The sequence below is a fragment of the Nipponia nippon genome, unplaced genomic scaffold (genome assembly GCF_047370975.1).
Source record: "Nipponia nippon isolate SJK-2023a ecotype South Korea unplaced genomic scaffold, ASM4737097v1 scaffold_88, whole genome shotgun sequence".
In the NCBI taxonomy this organism is placed as follows: Eukaryota; Metazoa; Chordata; class Aves; order Pelecaniformes; family Threskiornithidae; genus Nipponia; species Nipponia nippon.
Window position 1 is genome coordinate 99,110 of NW_028262411.1, and position 16,857 is coordinate 115,966.

The window sequence follows — 16,857 nt, forward strand, 5'->3', positions numbered from 1 at the left end:
TCTTCCTAGGACAATCGTCTTCTTCCTCCTCCACACACAGAAATCCACTGCTTTCCATTGCTGGCTTCAGACATGGTTTTAAGGATTCACTAAAGCCATCAGCCACCCCTCTCCTTTCTCACTGACATCCCCCGACCTCTCTCCCAGACCTACACATGGCCAATCACTGCTGCTCAGGGCCACTCACTCTTCAGAAGAGGCCTTCAGCACTTTGGATCTTCCTGGTGCTTTTTATAATCTTCCTCGCTGCCTCCAGAGCTAGTGGAGCTAGCTAGCTTTCTGGACCATGACAGGGTTTTTTCACCATCTCTTAGGAAAAAGTTGTCCTTTTTTTTTTTTTTTTTTTTTTAAAAATAAGTACTGCTGCTTTTAGGGAAATCACAGAAACACCTGATGGATAATTGGTGCATCATTCGCAGAAGACTCACCAGGTTTGCATCTCAAGAAATGGGATGCAAGAGCCCAAGGGAAGGATGGTCTGCTCACTGTCATGGCATTTGGGTACCTGAAACATGCTCTCTTCTCCCTGTCTCCTGGACACCTAAAGAGGACTCACACTTCTCTGCACTTCAAGTTCAGGTGTTCCTGGGAATCTCAGGAGGCATGGCATACCGATTCCTGGGTTCAAGGAGCTGGTCAAATGCCTCTTGTCTCTTTCCGCAATGATGGATTCAATGCCAGGCTCATTTGTAGACACTGTATGTGCATGCTGACATTCCTTGAGCAACTGGCTCTGAAAGCATTAACACTGTAGGCTGTTACTCTGGAGGGGTATAAGGATAGGAAGAGTAGAAGCTGGCGTTGGGCAAATGAGAAGGGAAGCAAAGGATGTGGTGAGGGCTGTTTGGGGACACCTGTGAAGCAGCCCTGAACCTGATGTGAATGACTTCTGGGGCCAGGGAAATCCTGAGAGCTCTCCCGAATTGGAAAACATGAAGGGGAAGGAAGGACAGCATCATTCAGGACCTCGGGAGGTGTCTGGACCAACCTCCTGCTCAAAGCAGGCTCAGACAGCGTACTCAGGCCTTTATTCAAACACATCTTGATCCCAGTCCAGGACAGAGCCAGTGCACGCTCCCTGGGAAACAGCTTCCAGCACTTGACTATCCTTCTGCTGGGAAAGTTTCTCCCTTTCTCTAGCCTGACCCTCTCTTCTTTCAGCCCATGGCCTCTTGTCCTTGTGTCACAGACATGAGCCTGACTCCATCTTCCTGGGAACGGTGTGATGCTGCTGCATGTTTCCCACAAGATCCTCTCTACTCCTGTCTGAACAAGCCCAGCTCTCTAAGCCTCTTCTCCCAGTACAATTTCTCCCACCCCACTGACCTTGGTGGCCCTCCACTGACCTGGCTCCAGTTTGCCCAGGTCTCTCTGGCATTGTGGGATGTCAAAACCTAGGAAAATATTCTGGCTATGGTGTGAAAAGTGCTGAGCAGGCTGGCTATGCTCTGGCTCCTACAGCCCAGGATGCTGTTGGCCTTCTTTCCTGATTGCTCCTCTTTTGCCTAATGGAACCCAAGGACCACCAAAGCCTTTCCACAGAGCTGCTGCCCACCTGGGCAGTCCCTGGACGATGTCATTGCATGGGCTTAGTCGACCACAAGGGCACAACTTATTGGCTATTGTGAGGTTCCTATTGGCCCATCACTCCAGCTTGGCTTTGTTTTTTGGGATGACAGCCCTGCCCTCCAGTGTAGTGTCTGCTCTCCTTAATGTGGTGCCTTCAACAAATGTTATGAAAAAGCACTCTTTCATCTCCTCCAGGTCATTAAAAACACGTTAAACAGGGCAGGTGGCAGCACTGCCCCCTGCAGGACCCTACTAGCTAGATGCCTCCGGGCAGAGTACCACACATTGACCAAGTCCCTCTGAGCCCGACCATCCATCTGGTTATTTACTCATCTACTTATCCACTGAGGCAGACCAGAATATCTGGATTTGGGCATGAGAATATTGTGGAGGGGTAATGTTGAAAAGTTCACTGACTTCCAGGTTAAAAGACCATCTCTGCTCTCCCTGGGTCCAGCAATCCTCTCCTTTCAGCACAGAAAGCAAAGAGGATGGTGAGAGACAAGCTCCCCTGGGTAAACCCAGTCCCCTTCTCTTTCAGACACCCAGAAATGGGATCCGACTGAACATGATCTGGGACACAGCCATTTGCTCTTCTGTGCATCCTTTGGCCATTTTAGAAAAGCGTTTGCAACGTTTGCATTTTCCCCATTGTCAGGGCGTTCCCACAGACTCCCTGACCTTTGAAAGATGCTGGAGAGTGGCCATTGGCCTGCTCACTCAGCTCCCTGGGATGCTGCCCCTCCCGTCCCATAGACTGGGAAGCATTTGTGATCCCTGACTTGATCCACATGCACTGCTGTTTGATCTCCTCCAGAGTCCTGCCCTGAGTCATAGAGGCCTGGGACAACTTGTTGGGGAAGTCTGAGGCAAAGAGGACACAGAGAATCTCACATCTATCTCCACCTGCTCTTCCTAAATTAATCAGTGACCACACAGGATCTTTTCCTTTTCCTGAAGCAGTAAACAATCCTTATGGTGCCCTTCAGTTGCCTTTCAAGTTTAGACTGAGTTTTGATCTGGACCCTTGCGGAGCTTGGAGGATGCTGTCCTTGAAGAGCAGCTGTCCTGAGCTCTGCCACCATGCCTTGGCAGTTTATTCCATCAGTGTCATAGCTCTGTCTCCAACATTAATGGCTCCCATTGATCCTGTCTGTGCCCCTGCCTGAAAGCACTGCTGCACATTTGGGCTGAAGCACTGCAGCTGTGGAACTAGGCAAACTCATATTTGCCATAAGGAACCCTGGTACCAAGTGTCCAAGGCCCCATGTGTGCAAAAGCAGAGATATGGCATGGGCAAAAGAGAGCTGCATGTCTTTCTAGCCCCAGGTCTAAAGACCCAGCATAAAATGCTTCAATTTACTCAACAGAACACATCCTCCCAGCTTGGAGAAATTAGATCCTTCCCTGTCACCTTCCATGTGTCCTGTCTAATAGTGGGAGCAAAAAAAGTGGTTCTCATGCCCAACTATTCTTCTAATAGGAGTAATGACACTGCAGGAGAGAATTTGAGGGAGGGAACATGAATGATGCCTTCAGCCTGTTTCCCAGCAGGTTCCCCTGGAGCCCCAGGGACACCTGGAGGGAGCCCAGAGGGGCAGAGAAAGTGGTGCCTTGGGCTGGGCCTCTGCTGCTGAGCTGGGCTGGGCTGCTGGGATGGAGGGAGCTGCTGGCAAGTGGGCAGCACTGCAGAGAGACAGCTCTGCCCAGGAGCAGCTCCTCTGCAAAGGGCAGCAGGGCTGAGGGCACTGCCTGCAGGCAGCGAGGGGAGAGGAGCGAGGCAGAGAGAGGTTAAAGGCAATCAGGAGTGGGAAGGCTGGGAACTGAGAGCTCACTGCAGGAGAAATCTTCACAGCCCTCTACATGGTAAGTCTCCGGCTGCAGAGCAATGTAGCTTTTGCTCATGGAGGAAAATCCAAAAGGTAGCACGTCCCACAGCCTATGGGATCTTTCAGGAGGCTTCTCACAGTTTCTCTGGTGTAGAGGAGGAGGACGTGCTCCAGAGCAGGGCCTCCCTGCTGCACCATCAGAGGGACAGAACAGGACAGCTGCCTTCTCCCAGGGATGGCTGCAGGGTGTGAAGGTGGCTGTGCAGCCAGGGGTGCCCAGGGCTGTCCTTCCGAGCAGGGTCCCTGCACCCCAGGGGCTGTGGGCTGGGGCAGGGACTCTGCCGCCTGCCAGGGTCAGCACTCAGCCTGCTCGGGGAGCTCCTCATGCTTCTGCAGGGTGGAGCTGTGGGTGGAAAGAGTGACCCCCAGCAAGGCAGGGTCCTTCTGCTGTTGAGAGGGTGCTGCGTGGGTCAGGGCTGCTCAGGCAGCACCTGCACCTCCTTTGCAGCCAGAGCTCCAGCAGAGCCGTGGTGCAGCTCTGCAGCCACGGGCCCAGTTCCCTCTGCAGAGCACAGGGGCTGAGAGCAGCTGCCCGGCAATGGTGGTGTCTGGGAGGTGGCGTGCACAGCTGGGGAAGGGGAACGCTGTCTGAGTGCCCCAATGCCTCTGCCCTGGCCTCTCTCAGCCACACCCTCACTGTGTTTTGCCTTGTTCCTCCACTGGTCTGTGTTATTGCTATTGTTATCTTGGTCTTGCTGCCAGACCCTCTGGGGAGGTGGAGTTTCAGCTGCAGAGTCGCACACTGATCCTGTGGGTCCTTTCATGCAGCTGTGTCCATGGGCACACATGTCCCAGCTTTCATCTCACCTGTGAAGCTGTGCGCAATGAAGTCTGATGGTCTGGGGAATGAGCTGAATCTCCCTCACTCAAATGCCATCATTAGGACACTTGGCTATCTTCTTTGAGGATTCCTTCCAAGCTGTGAGCTTCCCTCCAGGATGCAAACCTGCCCTATAGCACCTTTGTGTAATCTGAAAACCCCAGGGAAAAGCGCAGAGAAAATGTTGTTGGGTTTGTGAAATGAGCCCTGCGTGTCCTTGGCTAAAAGTGGGGTTCTGAGACCTTGAGAAAGGGTGAGACATTTAGAGGTCTGAGGTGGACCCCTCTGCTCACAGCAGCACTTGGTGGCTTTTCAGGGTAATATGGGAGTGTGATCACTCTCCACCTCAGAAAGGTACGACCCCAGGGCAGCTGGGAGCCAGACGGAGGCACAGACCAGCTCCCCTCCCTCTGCAATAAGCCACAGGCACTCCTCTTGCCTCGCAGGACTCCCTCTGTTCTCCCTGAGTGCAGCACAAATGATGAGGCTTTCTGGCATCCAAGAACACTCCCCAGGGTGCGAGGGGAGGAGGAGCTGTAAAAGAACCAAACCTCTCAAAGGGTTTCTGCAGGATGGGGGGGGGTGTATGAGAAATAGCTTTGATTTTGCTCAGAGAAGTCCCCCTAACTTATCACTCTTTTCCTCCTTGGACAGTGTCCCATGCCCAGAGGAAGAAAATGTCCAATGGCAGCTCCATCACCCGGTTCCTCCTCCTGGCCTTCACAGACACACGGAAGCTGCAGCTCTTGCACTTCTGGCTCTTCCTGGGCATCTACCTGGCTGCCCTCCTGGGCAACGGCCTTGTCATCACTGCTGTAGCCTGCTACCACCACCTCCACAGCCCCATGTACTTCTTCCTCCTCAACCTCTCTGTTCTCGACCTGGGCTCAGTCTCCACCACTGTCCCCAAATCCATGGCCAATTCCCTCTGGGACACCGGGGCCATCTCCTACATGGGATGTGCTGCCCAGGTTTTCTTTGTATTTTTCTTGTTTACTGCAGAGTATTGTCTTCTCACTGTCATGGCCTATGACCACTACATTGCCATCTGCAAACCCCTGCACTATTGGACCTTCTTGGGCAGCAGAGCTTGTGTCCACGTGGCAGCAGCTGCCTGGGGCAGTGCATTTCTCAATTCTCTCCTGCACACAGCCAATACATTTTCACTCCCCCTCTGCCAAGGCAATGCCCTGGACCAGTTCTTCTGTGAAAGCCCCCACATCCTCAAGCTCTCCTGCTCAGACGCCTACCTCAGGGAGACTTGGCTTCCTCTGGTTAGTGTCTTAGTGAACTTAGGGTGTTTTGTTTTCATTGTGGTGTCCTATGTGCAGATCTTCAGGGCCGTGCTGAGGATCCCCTCACAGCAGGGACGCCACAAAGCCTTTTCCACGTGCCTCCCTCACCTGGCCGTGGTCTCCCTGTTTGTCAGCACTGGCATGTTTGCCTACCTGAAGCCCCCCTCCATGTCCTCCCCTTCGCTTGACTTTGTGTTAGCAGTTCTGTACTCAGTGGTGCCTCCAGCAGTGAACCCCCTCATCTACAGCATGAGGAACCAGGAGCTCAAAGACGCACTGAAGAAGCTCATTCAATCCGTAGTCTTTCAGCAGCAATAAGCTGCCCATGTCTCTTCACCAGTGATTTCCAATGTATCTGGGGAACCTCCTGTGCTTTGGGCATTTAATGTGTGATAACTGTGTTTCTCCAGGAATGTCTACATGCAGTTTGCTTCTCCAGAGGCATGAACCCAGTCTGTCTGACCCAAAGGTCTTTGCACATGTGTCTGACCCAATGACACAGCTGGCCTCCCATGTCACATCTCTGTAATAAATGGGGGTTTCATCAGTGCCAGAGTCTGGAGGTTTGGCTCTTCTTCCAAAGCTGAGATCAGGAACAGGCTGAAGGGATTGCGCCCATATGTCTATGCTGCTCTGCTTTGATTCTCTATGGGCTGAGGGCAGCAGAGGTCAGGGCAATGTGTTTGGGAATGGGACTGGAGGGAGCTTTCACTGGTGCCCGCCCTATTCGGCCACTCCCAGCACTCTCCACTCTCCACAGGTTTATGGGTGAGTTTTGCTGCACGGCCATTTTTGCTTCCTCCTGCTGGGCTCAGGGCCTGCACTGGGGGAATGGCCAGCCCTGCTCGACCTCTCTCCTTGTCCAGACCCTGGCAGAGCCTGGGTCAGGGATGTCTGCGAAACCCCACATGGGATGCGGATAGGGCTGGTTAGGTTCCAGGACCTGGAGGAGGCTGTCTCAATTAGGAGGAACAGAAGGGGGACAGGGCACAAAGCGATGTTGTCCTGGTTTCAGCTGGGATAGAGTTAATTTTCTTCTTAGTAGCAGGTATAGTGCTGTGTTTTGGGTTTAGGATGAGAACTATGTCAATAACACACTGATGTTTTGGTTCGGGCTAAGTTGTTGCTAAGTAGTTGCTAAGTAGTGCTCACACTGGTCAAGGACTTTTCAGCTTCCCATGCTCTGCTGCGTACAAGAAGCTGGGAGGGGGCACAGCCAGGACAGCTGACCCAGACTGGCCAAAGGGCTGTTCCATACCCCATGACGTCATGCTCAGTATAGAAGCTGGGGGAAGAAGAAGGAACGGGGGGACGTTCTGTGTGATGGCATTTGTCTTCCCAAGTAACCGTTACACGTGATGGAGCCCTGCTTTCCTGGGGATGGCTGAACACCTGCCTGCCCATGGGAAGGAGTCAATGAATTCCTTGCTTTGCTCTGCTTGTGTGCGCGGCTTTTGCTTTACCTATTAAACTGTTCTGTTTTATTGTACTTCAATTATTAAGCTGTTCTTATCTCAACCCATGAGTTTTCTCACTTTTCCTCTTCTGATTCTCTCCCCCATCTCATTGTGGGGGAGTGAGCAAGCGGCTGCATGGTGCTTAGTTACTAACTGCGGTTAAACCACGACAGTCCTTTTTGGCACCCAATGTGGGGCACGAACCCACAACCCTGGGATTTAGAGTCCCGTGCTCTACTGACTGAGCTAATGAAGATCACACAAGAGAATCTATTCCTCACTCCAGATACACCCTTTGCCGTTGATACCACTCCAGGTTTCTGGCTATTGCTGAACACTGCTCGCAGAGCATCAAAGCTTTCTCTCTCAAACACCTCCCACAGAAGACAGTAGGCCTCTGGGGGGGGCAGGGGGGGGGGCAAGAAAATGGGAGCGAAGAGAGCCAGGACAGCAGACCTGAACTGACCCAAGGGCTGTTCCATACCAAAGGATGTCGTGCTCAGCAATAAAACCTTGGCAAAAGCAGGAGGAAGGGGTGTTGTTCGTTGTGATGGTGTTTGTCTTCCTAAGCCAGTGTTATGTGTGCTGAGGCTGTGCCTCCCAGCAAGTGGCTAAACATCTGCCTGCCCCTGGGAACTGGTGCATGGATTCCTCTTTTTGCTTTGCTTGCACGCATAGCTTTTTCTTTTCTTATTAAGGTGTCATTCTCTTGACCCATGAGACTTTTCTCCTTCCTTCTGTTTTCTCTCCGTCCTCCAGGAGAGGGCGGTGAGTGAAAACCAGGGTGGGTCTGGCTGAGGTCAACCCACCACAACAATCATAACCCACGCTCCCAAGTGGGGCCTCACCAGGGTTCCCTGGGACTGTGCAGCCAGGATGTGGGAGGCACTGGGGTCCCTGCATGGGCTCAGGGGAGGGCCCGTGAAGACACCCAACACCCAGTGCAGAGGGACTGAGGTGGTGCCTGTGGGCTGACAGTGGGGCAGCGTGTGACAGATGCGCTCGACCCCTTGACCGGACTGTTTTGGTTTCCCAAGTAACCGTTACGCATGATGGAGCCCTGGTTTCCTGGGAATGGCTGAACACCTGCCTGACGATGGGAGGTAGTGAATGAATTCCTTGCTTTGGTCCCTTTTTCTCTGGCTCGGCTTGGTGGGAATGGAAACACAGTTGTGTGCATTAGAGAAAGGGCTGAGACTCCGAAGCCATCACACTGAGGTTTACTGGGAACTTCAGCAAGTGCCTTCACCCCCACCAGCCCACAGATAACACCAGCATCACCTTTCCAGGTTCATCAGGGTTTGCGTGACCTGTTCTTTAACACCTGCACACACAGAGCAGCTGCAGGGTGTGCTGTGTCCTGAGGGTGACTGCCCTGCACTGTCACCGTCCGGGAGGTGGTGTGCAGTGCTGGGTAAGCGAAAGGCTTTCCTGAGTGCCCCCTGTCTCTCTCCTTGCCTCCCTCCGCTGCTCTTGGTGTTGATGTCAGGCTCTCTGGGAATGGGAGTTTCAGCTGCAGAGTCAGGCACTAATCTTGTGGGTCCTCCCATTTGGGTGTGTTTATGGCAATGAGGTGTCCCAGCTTTCCTCTAACCTGTGACGCTCTGGGCAAAGCAGTCTGTGAGGCTTGGGAATGAGCTGACCCTCCCTTAACCAGATGCCATCATTAGCACAGCTGGCTACCTCCTTGGGGTGTCCTTCCAAGCTGTGAGCTGCCTTCCAGGATGCAAACCTGCCCTATAGCACCTTCATGGTATCTGAAGGCCCCATGGAGAAGTGCAGAGATGCTACAACAGAGAAAATGCTGCTGGGTTTGTGAAAAGAGCCGTGTGTGTCCTGGGCTAAATGTGGGGTGCTGAGACCTTGAGAAAGGGTGAGACATTTAGTGGTCTGCAGTGGATCCCTCTGATCTCAGCAGTGTCTGGTGGATTTTCAGTGTAAAGTGGGAGTGTGATCACCCTCCACCTCAGAAAGATGCAGGCCCAGGGCAGCTGGGAGCCAGACGGAGGGACAGACCAGCTCTTCTCCCTCTGCACTAAGCCACAGGCACTCCTCTTGCCTCACAGGACTCCCTCTGTTCTCCCTGAGAGCAGCAGAAATGCTGAGGCTTTCTGACATCCAAACACACTCCCCAGGGGAGATGGAGGGAAGCTGTAAAACTAACCTCTCCAACTGCCTTCTGCCATCCCCGTTCCTTAGCACTGGGAGTGCAGATGCTGACAGGCCCTTCTGGGGTGGGAGCAGTTTCATCTGACAAAGTCAAACACCAGCACTGGACCCTGCGCCCACCGTTCTCATGAACTGTTTCCTGCAGAGCAGGGTTGACTCCTCGGCAGCCAGTGGGAAGAGCCCCTGCTGCTCATGGCACACTCAGCCAGCGCCAACCTGAGCTCCAGGGACAGAGCTGAAAGAAGGTCTTCTTGAAAAGGAAAAGGGTGAGCGTGTGTGCCAGGGAGAGGGTCCAGGGGAAATGGCTTTTATTTTGCTCAGAGAAGTTTATCCTAACTTGTCGCTGCCTTTTCCTCCTTGGAGAGTGCCCCATGCCCAGAGGCAGCAGATGTCCAATGACAGCTCCATCACCCAGTTCCTCCTCCTGGCCTTTGCAGACACACGGGAGCTGCAGCTCTTGCACTTCTGACTCTTCCTGGACATCTACCTGGCTGCCCTCCTCAGCAACGGCCTCATCATCACTGCCGTAGTCTGCAACCACCACCTCCACACCCCCATATACTTCTTCCTGCTCAACCTTTCTGTTCTTGACCTGGGCTCCATCTCCACCACTGTCCCCAAAGCTATGGCTAATTCCTTCTGGGTCACCAGGGTCCTCTCCTACGCAGGATGTGCTGCCCAGGTCTTCTGTGTATTTTTCTTGTTTACTGCAGAGTATTGTCTTCTCACCATCATGGCCTATGACCGTTACGTTGCCATCTGCAAACCCCTGCACTATGGGACCCTCCTGGGCAGCAGAGCTTGTGTCCACATGGCAGCAGCTGCCTGGGGCAGTGGATTTCTCAATTCTCTCCTTCACACGGTCAATACATTTTCACTACCCATCTGCCACAGTAATGGTGTGGACCAGTTCTTCTGTGAAATCCTCCACATCCTCAAGCTCTCCTGCTCACAGTCCTACCTCAGGGAAATTGAGCTTATTGTGGTTGGTGTGTTTGTGGGCTTTGGGTGTTTTGTTTTCATTGTGCTGTCCTATGTGCAGATCTTCAGGGCCGTGCTGAGGATCCCCTCACAGCTGGGACGCCACAAAGCCTTTTCCACGTGCCTCCCTCACCTGGCCATGGTCTCCCTGTTTATCAGCACTGGCATGTTTGCCTACCTGAAGCCCCTCTCCACCTCCTCCCCATCCCTGGATCTAGTGGTAGCAGTTCTGTACTCAGTGGTGCTTCCAGCAGTGAACCCCCTCATCTACAGCATGAGGAACCAGGAGCTCAAAGACGCACTGAAGAAGCTCATTCAATCCGTAGCCTTTCAGCAGCAATAAGCTGCCCGTGTCTCTTCACCAGTGATTTCCAATGTATCTGGGGAACCTCCTGTGCTTTGGGCTTTTTATCTGTGATAATTCTGTTTCTCCAGGAATGTCTGCATGCAGTCCGCTTCTCCAGAGGCATGAAGCCAGTCTGTCTGACCCAAAGGTCTTTGCACATGTGTCTGACCCAATGGCACAGCTGGCCTCCCATGTCACATCTCTGTAATAAAAGGGGGTTTCCCCAGTGCCGGTGTCTGGAGGTCGGGTTCTTCTTCCAAAGCTGAGGTCAGGAACAGGATAAACCATTGCCCCCGTGAGTCTGTGCTGCTGTGCTGGTGTTCTCCATCGGCTGAGGGCAGTAGGGCTCAGGGCGATGTGTTAGGGAATGGGACTTGAGGGAGCTTTCAGTCACTGGAGTGAGCCTCCCTGTTTGGCCACTTGCAGCACTCTCCACTCACCACAGGTTTATGGGTGAGTTTTGCTGCACGGCCATTTTTGCCTCCTCCTGGTGGGCTCAGAGCCTGCACTGGGGGAATGGCCAGCCCTGCTCGACCTCTCTCCTTGTCCAGACCCTGGCAGACCCTGGGTCAGGGATGTCTGTGAAACCCCACATGGGATGCAGATAGGGCTGGTTAGGTTCCAGGACCTGGAGGAAGCTGTCTCAGTTAGGAGGAACAGAAGGGGGACAGGGCACAAAGTGATGTCGTGGAGATCATGCAAGAGAAACTGTTCCTCACACCAAATACACCCTTTGCCATGCTGTGCCTACAGAGTGGGGCTGTGGGACTGCATGGGAGGCAGCGGGGCTGGGCTGGCACAGGACAGGGCACTGACAGGGGCTACGAAGCAGCTGCCAAGGGGTGACCACCTGGAGTTGGTGGCTGCAAGAGAAGTCAGGAGCAAAAAGAAGAGCTTCAATTGCTGTGTTAGAGACCAAGTCTGAACAAGGCAAATGCAGGGCTGATGCTGAACAAGGATGGTGATCTAATAAACTGGAGACACCAATGGGGCTGAGGAACTCAAGGCCTTCTGTGCCTGAGTCTTTACTCCCAGGCCTCTGTGCTCAATGAAGGGGTTCAAGGAGGAGAGCACGTACTGGCCGGAACGTCATGAACTCCCACAGGGACAAATGCCAGTTTCTGCCCCTGCAGGGGACTCACCCTGGCAATGGCACAGGCTGGGGGCTGCCTGGCTGGGAGCAGCCCTGTGGGAAAGGTCCTGGTGGTCAGCGAGCTGGACTGGAGGCGGCCATGTGCCCTGGCAGCAAGGGAGGCCACCAGCATCCTGGGCTCTGTGATCAGGAACATGGCCAGGAGATGGAGGGAAGGGATTCTCTGGAATATTCCATCCAGATTTCAGATCCTCAATTCTGGGACGATATAGGCAAGCTGGAGTGGCTTTAGGAAAGGTCCCTGAGGACACCCAGGGACTGGAGCACTTTGCCAGTGAGGAGACGCTGAGGGAGCTGGGCTTGTCCAGCCTTGAGAAGGGAAGGCTGAGGGGGACCTCATCCCAGCCTGCCAGTGCCTATGAGGAGGTCATGGGGAATACAGAGCCAGGCTCTTAAGGATGGTGCATATTGGGAGGAAAATACCACTGGGCATTCAGCCTGGAGATAAGGAAAATGTTTTTCACCATGAAGCTGAGCTCCTCACTCCTGGGCTCTTCTTCCCAAGTAAAACCCCTCCATGATGATGTGCCAAGTGTGGATCAGAGGCTAATTTCACCTGAGGTACTCCTGACAGTGAGGGACAGAAATCAAAGCAAGATTCAATTACTTGGACCTCCAGTGCTGTCCAAAAAGGCCTTGCACAGGCATGGAAGAGGCTGAGGATCTCATTGCCTCACTTCCCCACCCCTTGCCTGGTAAGGTCTGCCCCCAAGTCTCCCTGGTCCTTGAGTCCCCCAGCAGCCTCTGCGGTAGCAAAGCTTCAGCCATGTGAGAGCAAGCTGCAGCTGGGGAGCACTAGTGCCAGCTGGACACAGGCAAGTGCCTGGGAGCAGAGGGGATGCACCCAAGGGGGCTGGGGGAAATGGCTGCTGTCATTGCAAGGCTGCTGCCCTTTGGCTTTGAAATGTCATGGCAGCTGGGGGGAACATAAGGATCCTTGTTAGAAAGTCCAACCGATGGCCAGTTTCTAGAGGCGTCCCTCCCGGAGAAGTGCTGGGGCCAGTGCTGTCTGACATCTGTAGTGGTGGCCTGGACAATGGGACAGAGTTCACCCTCGACGTGTTTGTGGCCAATGCATATCTGGGGGGAGCCCTCCATTTGAGTAGGGGGCAGGGAGGGGAACTGGACGATGCCCAGAAATATCTCCCCCATTGAATTACTCAATCAATCTTCACCTGGAGTTCTCTGTGAAGGCAAACTAGGTAGAGGAAGGAGAAAGGGCAGAAAGGCTGAAGAAGAGCTGGGAAATAGGTCACTATAGATAGAGTAGTTTTTCAGAAGAAAATTTCTCCACTGAGAGCACTGGTAGGAAATGTATTTCGATGAACAGCTGCATATAAATATGTTGGCAGAGTGGAAGTAATGTGCTGTGCTCATGTGGTCCTTCCAAATACAAAAATAAAAAGAGGAAAACAGTATTAGCACTCAGGCAAAATACCTGACATTCTGCAAATGAAGATTGTTTTGAGTTGTTGCCTAGAATAAGTCTTAAGTAGGTTTCAACTCAAGACTAAGACCTCCATTCAGGTCTGGATTCATTTGCCCACATGCAGAGGCTGTTGCTGTCTGAGCTGCCCTGGGGTTACAGATGTACCCATAAGGTGCTTGGAAATGTGACCCAGGGCTCCCTTCTGGAGCATTAGTTGGTCACCAGGAAACCTCCAGGCATCTCGGTTGAGACATCTTCTGTCTCTCCCTTTACTGCAAAGGGAAGCCTAGACAACTCGATTAGAGGTAGACAGCTGCGTTGAGGTGTTTGGTGTTGGGTAAGGACAATCTTGTCCCTTTCTGCACCTAAAATAGAGTGACAATTCATGCACCGTGGAGGGAATGTGAAGGCAATGTGTCTTGCTGATTTAGGGACTCCTTCCAGAAGTGCTGGTAACACAAATATGTTGGCCATGCAGAAACAGAGCGTTTCCCTGAAGACGGTCACCCTTCTTCTCTGGAATGGTTGAGAGAGCTCAGCCCCTCAGAGTGTGACCGGCTGTGTGAAAGGGCGAGCAGTGGCAAGGCCAGTGCTGGGCAGGGAGTGTTTTAGGGCACTGAACTCCATGTGAGACACAACCATACTGTTTTTAATGTTATAGGCCTGATTATGACAGAACAATTCAGAAAATGTCAAAAAATAAAAAGAAGCAACAAAGAAATTAAGGAACCAATTTAAAGGGAAGGAAATGTTCTACTTCTGTGGTGGGGTGATGCTGGTTGGATGCCAGGTGCCCACCAAGCCAGTCCATCTCTCCCCCTCCTCAGCTGGACAGGGGGAGAAAAATATGACAAAAGGCTCGTGGGTCGAGATAAGGACAGGGAGATCAGCATCAATTCCTGTCATGGGCAAAACAGACTCAACTTGAGGAAATTAATTTCATTTATTGCCAATCAAAAGTCAGAGTAAGATAATGAGAAGTAAGAACAGTCTTAAAACACCTTCCCCCCCACCCTTTCCTTCTTCCTGGGCTCAGTTTCCCTCCCGATTTTCTCTACCTCCTCCCCTGCAAGCGGTGAGGGGGACAGAGAATGGGGGTTGTGGTCAGTTCATCACACGTTGTCTCTGCTGCTCCTTCGTCCTCAGGGAGAGGACTCCTCACACTCTTCCCCTGCTCCAGCGTGGGGTCCCTCCCATGGGAGACAGTTCTCCATGAACTGGTCACACAGCTCAGCTAACATGGGTGTTGTCCTGTCCTGGGCACTTTGCAGACCAGCACAGACCTTTCCTGGCTCTTCCTATCTCCCCTGCCCTCTCCCCAGCCCAGCCCCACAGAGCAGCCCAGCCTGGGCTGGCCCCACGACAGTGCCCACCGCAGCCCACAGCCCCAGCCCCTCTGAAGGGAACAGAGAAGTGTCAGCCTCCCCATCAGCCCCAGGGCTGGAGGCTCACCATGGCATGAGCAAATGGAGGTTAGGGAAACTGCAGGAATCCTGGTCTGTGGTCCAGGAGATGCCACAGACTGACCATGCCCCATCATTGCCAGTCCCCCTCCCCATGCCAGCACAAGAGTCCTGGTCAGGGGACAGAGCAGCGTGCCCCAAGTGGATGCCTGCAGAAAGAGGTTTCCCTTTCTCATGGATTCCCCCCTGCAGGCACAGAAATGCTCCCTTGCTCTTTTCCCTGGCCACTTCTTTCCCCTGGCCAACATGTCTTGGTTCCCACCCCGTGCTCTCCACAGGCCCCTGAGCTGGCAGTGCTGCTCGGAAGAGACCAGGTCCTGCTGGTGTCCACAGCCATGGCTCCAGGGAAGCAGCAGCCCCAACATGAAGGTGGCAGAAAGGATCTGCCCACTGAGGCAGTGAGGGGCATCCCTGAGGTTCACGAGTGCCTGCTCCTCCATGTGGCAGCTGGGCTCGTGGCTCCTTGACCCCTCCTGTATGCTGGGGTTGCACCCCCAGCTCCAGTGGAGTTGTACAAGATGGGAGCAGAGTCAAAGAATTTTCTGCTGGATTCTTTATTGTGTCTACCTAAACAGGGAGCCTGGCTCCATATCTGTGTGACGTCTTCTACGCCAGAAAACACTGGCAAGGCGGTACTAACATTATTTAAGTGGAAGAAATGTATGACGTAAAATAAACAAAGAGAAAACCAAGAAATATATGATCAAAAGAGCATGCGAGCTTTTCCTGAGGATGATGGCCACCTTACTGATGCTGCAGTAGTCTGTGTTCAAACAGTTTCCTCAGGGCCTCCTTGATGTCTGTATTCCTCATGCTGTAGATGAGGGGGTTCACTGCTGGAGGCACCACCGAGTACAGAACTGCCACCACCAGATCCAGGGATGGAGAGGAGATGGAGGGGGGCTTCAGGTAGGCAAACATGGCAGTGCTGACAAACAGGGAGACCAGGGTGAGGTGAGGGAGGCACGTGGAAAGGGCTTTGTGGCGTCCCTGCTGTGAGGGGATCCTCAGCACAGCCCTGAAGATCTGCATGTAGGAGAAAAGAATGAAAACAAAACACCCTAAGTCCACAAAGACACTAACCACAATAAGCCCAAGTTCCCTGAGGTAGGACTGTGAGCAGGAGAGCTTGAGGATGTGGGGGATTTCACAGAAGAACTGGTCCACAGCATTGTCTCTGCAGAGGGGTATAGAAAATGTATTGGCAGTGTGCAGGAGAGAATAGAAGAATCCACTGCCCCAGGCAGCTGCTGCCATGTGGACACAAGCTCTGTTGCCCAGGAGGGTCCCATAGTGCAGGGGTTTGCAGATGGCAACACAGCGGTCATAGGCCATGATAGTGAGAAGATACAACTCAGCTGCAATAAAACAGAGAAACAGAAAGACTTGTGCAGTGCAACCATAGTACGGAATGGCCCTTGTGTCCCAGAGGGAATTGGCCATGGCTTTGGGGACAGTGGTGGAGATGGAGCCCAGGTCAAGGAGGGAGAGGTTGAGGAGGAAGAAGTCCATGGGGGTTTGGAGGCGGTGGTCGCAGGCGATGGCAGTGATGATGAGGCCATTGCCCAGGAGGGCAGCCAGGTAGATGCCCAGGAAGAGCCAGAAGTGCAAAAGCTGCAGCTCCCGTGTGTCTGCGAATGCCAGGAGGAGGAACTGGGTGATGGAGCTGTTGTTGGACATCTGCTGCCTCTGCACATGGGGATCTGTTCAAGGAGGTAAAGGAAGGGAGAAGTTAGGGCAGAATGCTTTGAGAAAAATCTACTGACTTTCTTACAGGAAGCCCCAAAAGAGCCTTTCACTTTTCGGGAAGAGCTTTGGTGAGCTCTGGTTGGTGCTGGCTGAGGGTGCCCCAGGGAGCAGCAGGCTCTGCTGGGGGCTCTGCAGGACTCTGTCCTGCCCTACACCAGTAGGTAAACTGGAACTCAGGGTGATCTCAGATTAAATCCAGTCATGATGTCAAAGAGTTTTTCAGCATTGTCACTCCCAATTCACCTGACTGCAGAGCAGAGCTGTGGGCAGTTTGGGTTGTGCCTTCTGCTCTAGTTGCCCCAGCACAGCTGAGCAGTGGTTGGAATGCAGCAATGCCTGGCATTTCTGCTGCACTGCAAGGGAAACCTTGTGGGTGCTGAGCTTGGGCACAGGGACTGTCCCTTAGTGCAGAGTGAGGACAGCCGCTCTGTGCATCAGCCCTGCTCTCAGCTGCCCTGTGCTGGCAGCTCTTCCAGCTGGAGGACTATCGCACTCAGGTGTTCCCCCCAAAAGAAAGAGGCCAGTGCTGGGAGCAGA

The 16,857-nt window shown here is 53.2% G+C and overlaps 2 protein-coding genes across 2 annotated transcripts; one reads left to right on the forward strand and one right to left on the reverse strand.

Moving 5' to 3' along the window:
* The first annotated feature begins 4,955 nt into the window (after nt 1-4,955).
* Nucleotides 4,956-5,891, forward strand: LOC148050369 (olfactory receptor 14A16-like). Its single transcript, XM_087742865.1, has one exon. The coding sequence runs from the start codon at nt 4,956-4,958 to the stop codon at nt 5,889-5,891; it is 936 nt and encodes a 311-aa protein (XP_087598991.1).
* Nucleotides 5,892-15,315: 9,424 nt separating this feature from the next.
* LOC148050370 (olfactory receptor 14A16-like) lies at nt 15,316-16,251 on the reverse strand. The gene has a single exon (XM_087742875.1). It carries the CDS (start codon nt 16,249-16,251, stop codon nt 15,316-15,318), a length of 936 nt encoding a protein of 311 aa, XP_087599001.1.
* Between the last annotated feature and the right edge of the window lie 606 nt (nt 16,252-16,857).

Bases quoted from the DNA above. Each gene is read 5' to 3' on its own strand.
- LOC148050369 (XM_087742865.1), top strand. From the start codon at position 4,956: ATGTCCAATGGCAGCTCCATCACCCGGTTCCTCCTCCTGGCCTTCACA.
- LOC148050370 (XM_087742875.1), bottom strand. From the start codon at position 16,251: ATGTCCAACAACAGCTCCATCACCCAGTTCCTCCTCCTGGCATTCGCA.